Source organism: Cebus imitator, unplaced genomic scaffold (assembly GCF_001604975.1).
Source record: "Cebus imitator isolate Cc_AM_T3 unplaced genomic scaffold, Cebus_imitator-1.0 Scaffold924, whole genome shotgun sequence".
Lineage (NCBI taxonomy): Eukaryota > Metazoa > Chordata > Mammalia > Primates > Cebidae > Cebus > Cebus imitator.
In genome coordinates, this window is record NW_016108239.1 from 58505 (window position 1) to 64209 (window position 5705).

Sequence of the window (5705 nt, forward strand, 5' to 3'; positions counted from 1 at the left end):
AAAACAAAATAAAAAAGTTTGGCTAATAGAAATTTTAAAATTCACATTTGGCTCACATTTTATATCAGAGGATTGCCTCCTTTTCAAAATCTTAAGCTGCCTGCTCAAAGGACCAGAAGTCAGGAAGTTTATAAAATCTGAAATTGTTAAATAATCATTATTCGATTCTTTCCATTTGTGAATAGCCATATAATATGTTATTTATAAATGCATATCACCTTATACACAAGGTTAAATGGAAATATCCTCCTGTTGCTCGTGGTTCAGCTCAGGGAGGAAGCCCTGCCTGAAAAGGTTGCAGCCCAGGCTGTCACTTTCTTCATTTAGCCCAGTGTCTGGTCAAATCTTCTGTCACTCAGGGACTAAAGGGGCGGGACTAAAGGGGCGGAACTTAACGGTTATCTAGTCAGAGACTGTAGAAACCGTCCAATAGCTGGAAAGTACACAGGCCGGCTTCCGGATTTGGCGGGTTCTTTGTCTCTTCCTGCAGTTTGAGCTCCGGGTCTCGTCTTCGCCGCTCTGTGTCCTGCAGTCCTGGAGATCCAGTCTTTGTGGCCCTGTGACCTTCAGGTATTGAGAGATCCACAGCTGAGACGCCAGGAGCCGCTGGAAACCTAGAAATGGTGAGTGCGGGATCCGACATCTCGAGAGACGGAAAAGGGTCTGGTTGGAAGCGGTCGGAAGTGGCTGTAGCGGGACTCAGGCCCCCAGGAGTCAGTTCTAAAATCTGAGGCCGAGTTCACCTCGGCGCAGCTCGACCTTCAGTCCCTTCCGTCTTAAGATGGCGGCTGGGCGGAGAGGCGGGACCGCGGGCGTCCTGTCTCTCTCTTGCCTACACAGTGGCCTGGAGCCCGCTTTGGGCAGCTCGGCACCCACCGCGCCGCATCTCTCCTGGATTGTGCAGGGACCACGGGACGGTCGTCATGGGAGAATCCTCACTCGGGGTGCGAGGTTCATAAATCGGAAGAGCTTTTGGTCCCTCGTTTGTGAAAAATGTATTGGAGTCGCCGCAAAAATATCAAATAATTTATTTAAACAGTGGTTCAAAAATTGTAGAGCGCCCAGCTATGGTTTGTAGTTTGTGGTCCATAGGAGTGGGTTTAAGAGAAGACTTTTATAAGGTGCATGATTAAGAAAAACCCACATTTATTAATCGGTTAACATGGATAGTTTCTTAATGTTATTCACTTCCAATAGTACCGAATATTAAATGCATTTAATGAAGAGATCTTTCAAACAGGCTTTGTGTGGACAACAAGGCCGTTTTATTTATCGCTTGGGTGCAAACGAGCTGAATCCAAGAAAGGAAAAGGCGAAGAGGCTAAGTTGGGAATTGGCTTTATTTGTTGGGGTAGTTTTTTTGCGGGACGGGGGTGTTGCAGAGTAAGATCACAAGTTCAGTTACAAGGGCAGTGTTAGGCGAGAGGGATTTACATTATCATAAGAACAGTTAAGATGGCAGGCTTGGGTGAGGGCCTTGTCCGGGAAGCTCCGATGGACAATTAGAGACCATGGGGACCGCAGGCGGTGTAGGTGGAAGACTTAAGCCGGGGCAGGCAGGACTTCAGACTTTCGGGCTCCTGGCTTGCATATGAGACCTGACATTCAGGCTCCAGGCTTGCATATGGAGACCTGACAATTTCCACTTTAAGTTCCATATTTCCTGGTTATGCAATCAGAGGTTAATTGACGGTTTATAGTTGGTAAGTCTGATTTTTTTTCCCCCAATGTAGAAATTTACCAAAATAAAATAATGCGCTTGAATTAATTATTATTTTTTTAAGTGAAAAATCGAGACGAGAGCCACATCAGTCTCATTGCCTGCCACTTAGTTATTTTCACACACTACTGGGGAATGATTTTCCCCTGTGTTTTTCACAAGTATCCCAAGCAACCTCTCAAATCCATACCTTCCACTCCCACCCTACATTCGTTCATCCTAACTCTGGCTTGCAGTAAATTCTACATTTCCAGTTATTTTTGACATTCCCAAATGCCAATTTCCCCTCCCTAATTTACATTATCAGGTATTTGTCCTTTAGTGTACATGTTAGATACCAGATTTTCATTAATCATTCTAAAAAATAAGAATGTTATCTCTCTGCCACCCATGCTGGAGTGCAGTGGAGCAATCTCGGTTCACTGCAGCCTTTGCCTCCCAGGTTCAAGTGATTCTCCTGCCTCAGTCTCTTGAATAGCTAGATTACAGGTGCGTGCCATTACACCCGACTAATTGTATTTTTAGTAGAGGCGGGGTTTTACCACGTTAGCCAGGCCGATCTCAAATTCTTGACCTCAAGTGATCTGCACATCTCAGCCTCAAAGTGCTGTGATTACAGGGGTGGGCTACTGCACCGGCCATTAATCATTTTTTGACAAATAATTGAATGGGACTTTTACAAAGATGTGTTTTCTGTTTGAAAAATATTTCCCCTGAGAAGAAAGTAAAGAATAATCCCCTGACATTGTATTTTTTTAAATAACTCTTTTCTTTTTATTTTCTCTGGGTACAGAAGTCTTATCAGAATGTTTTTGGGTCAGAGATTTCCTTAAAAAAATTGTGGCGTTATTTGTCCTCAGCCACCCTGGTCCTGGGTTTCAGTACTGTTTTGGGATAAATGAAGATACCTGACATGGGTATGTCTACTGGAGTGTCTCGTGAATATCAGCTCCTGGGTTATTTTCTTTCATAGGACAACCTGAGGTATGGAATGTAGCCTCTCAAGGAAGAAGATGGAGGCTGTGGGGCTGACAGGAATCTCCTGATGTACTCTGTTTTTTGAAAAGCTAACCCCTTGAGACATTAAAACTGTCTTTACCCAACCCAGCTTCCATTTCTTGCAGACGCATTGCTGGTCTGCCAATCAGATGCTAGTATTGAGGAAAAAAACATAGAAATAATTTCTGCCCCCTGGATTTTTTAAAGGGACAGAAAAATAGTGAAATAAATATAAAGAAAAATACTTAAAAATTTTGTGGGAAAAAAGGCATCACAAAAGTTAGAAACAACCTGACCCCAGTGAGATGGTGTAAGAGCTTGCAAAATGAAACGTATCTGAGGCACTCACTGAGGCACACATAGTGCAGCCTCTCCTCATCAGGTTGTTATTGAGCACTTAAGTGAGCAGGATGGAGTGGAGAGTCTCTCAAGTGATTGAATGGCCTTACTTGATACATGAGTAAGGCAAATTTGTTTTTTAATCAGCACTGCCACTCTCTGAGTTTGTCACCTTTAAAAGATTGTTCACTTACTTGGACCTCAGTTTTTATTTGTAAGTTGCATTTTATTAGTAGGGCTTGAAAGGAAAAAAAGAAATTTGCAAAGGGCATAAAAGAGGTGGCTTTCATAAATAAAAAATTATATCTAATTATATATTTCAATTGTTAAAAATTCTCATTTACCTTTTTCTTTCCCAACATGAGTTTTGAAATTTTCTCAGGTGAGTTTTTTATGGCTTGGTGATTTCAAACAGCATTTTAAGGCTTAGCTTTCAGAATGCTAGCTATGAAAGAAAAGAATATGAGAAATCTCCTTCCATTTTGGCTGTAGAAAATGAATACCTTTCCACAAGAAAATGTGATAGATAACTGGTGAGTTACATAGATTCATGAAAACATTAGGTCCTCTTCTTGCAAGGTACATTTGTGACAGTGACTATCTCTGTTCTCTATCCCATTATCTTGATTTCTAAGTTTCGTGCTAAATTTTTCTTGCTTTAGAAATGTTACCATGTGACTAATTGTTTACAACATGATTTTTAATTAAAATAATCCAATAATATATTTATTGTTTGAAAGAACTAGATACTTTTACTTTTCTTATCCAGGTATGAAATGTAGACACCTTAAAATTTCCTTCCTTATGTTAATACTGTGCTTGAGTAATTTTGCTGAATTCTACACACAGTTTCAAAAGCCAAGTGAATAACTCTGAGATGAAAATTAAAGCCTGAGCCCAGTGACTCTGAGCTAAGGGTAATATTGAACCTGCACAAAGAGGTTATTAAAGGCCCAATTATTTCTTTCTGAGGAGCCTCGTGTGCAGCTGTCTCAGCCTGCTCACCTCAGCCATGGAAGAAGTCTTTATACTGAGAGAATCTTCAGAGCCCTGGAAAGCTGGGGGTCCACAGGCAGATGGAAGGGGACTGGCAGAGTCTTACTGAAGGTGAAGTTGTTACTGTTATGAGGTAGTTTCTAGATTTTGTAAAATAAAGCAGTTAGATTTAAGTAAAAAATAAAAATTGAATTTCAGAGGAATATTGCAACAGGAGGAAGTACTAACTATAAGATCTATAAATATTGCACAATTTAGGCAGACAAGGGGTTTTTTTCATAGGGAGGAGCAAAGCTGATTAAAAAGAAGGTTCAACGGGAATGGGAAATGGAGGCTGAATAATCGGATTTTAGGTCAGAGAGTGTTTTACCCTGAAGTCAGCATGTTCTTAGGAGAAACAATATGCATTTATTTGTATGTTGGTCAGATGAGGGTAGCTCAAAGTCTAGGAGTCTGTGGAAAGGAGATAAACTTGAGTAAAGTTTGATGAAGAATATTTTATTTTGATCACTGAAGACGAATTCAGCTGATTTTTTTTTTTTTTTTTTTAATGAAGAAAAGAAGAAAATGTGGATAGCCTGTGTCTGGATGTGTGAAAGGTAATAAAGAGAGCACCATCTAAGTCATATTGGGAAGGGTGTTTCCATGAACTGTTCCTGGAGAACACAAAGGAAGGAGAATTTTATTAATTACAGCTATTCACCTGGATTATCTATATGCTTCGTTTCTGACCATCTTTTTATTTGTTCTATACATTTCTTCCATTTGACTTGTCCGGGGTTGTATCTTTTAAAATAAACTGGTAAACATAAATAGAGTGTTTTTCTGAGTTCTGTGAGTAGCTCTATCAAATAATTGAACTTGAGGGAGATTATCAAAATCTCCAATTTTTAAACAGTAACTCATAAGTATAGATGAGCCCATGAGGTTTGTGACTGACATCTGCAGTAAGGACAATGTTGTGGGACCGAGCCCTGAATTAGAATCTGTGCTGACTCTGGGTGGTGCCAGAATTAAAATAACAGACAATGAGTTGGTGTTGGAGAAATGCTTGAAGTTCAGCAAACTTTACAGAATTGATGACAAAATAAAGATATCACAGAGGCCTGGCCTGGCCTGGGTTGGAGTAAAACTCTGGGTGTCTGGGAATGGAGGCTTTAGTTTACTGTACACAGGCTGTCACACCATTGTCCTGTGATTCCAGGTCTTCTCTCAGGGTGAGAAACAGTTGAAAACTTAGAAGAAAGGAGTTCTGATAGCAGACCCTCTTTTCCCACAGTGCCACCACAGGGTTTTCACCCACTCACAAACATACCCACTAGACATTGCTGTGTCTGCAGCCCTCCCAGGACAAGAAAGCACACTTAGAAATTTCACCACAGCCTTTTCAATCCTGTTGTTTCTTGCCAAAAACCTGCTAAAGTATCTACGAGTCTCCTGGCATATACCTATCCTCAGACACTCAATCTGCAGCAGCAACCTGTTTTCTCCACCAACCTAGGGTTCTGGACCATCTGTTTGTATTTTCATCTACCTCCATGGACACAGAAATAAGCTAGAGTGCAGCTCCACCTGGGCCACTATCTGTAGCACAAACCATTTCTTCCACCTACATTATACTCTCTCCCACCCATGGATTTTTTTTTTTTTT

The 5705-nt window shown here is 40.9% G+C and overlaps 1 protein-coding gene across 3 annotated transcripts in view; it reads left to right on the forward strand.

The window, feature by feature from the left end:
* Positions 1 to 380: 380 nt before the first annotated feature.
* The window catches only part of LOC108298266 (zinc finger protein 85-like), a 41202-nt gene continuing 35877 nt past the window's right edge, over positions 381 to 5705 (forward strand). For all 3 annotated transcript variants that reach the window (XM_037735708.1, XM_017520976.2, XM_037735709.1), the window contains exon 1: positions 381 to 623. Coding sequence is in view for 1 of the 3 variants with exons in the window: in XM_037735709.1 (XP_037591637.1) it covers positions 621 to 623 (3 nt within the window). In the remaining 2 variants the exon portion in view is untranslated. The remainder of the gene's footprint in view (positions 624 to 5705) is intronic.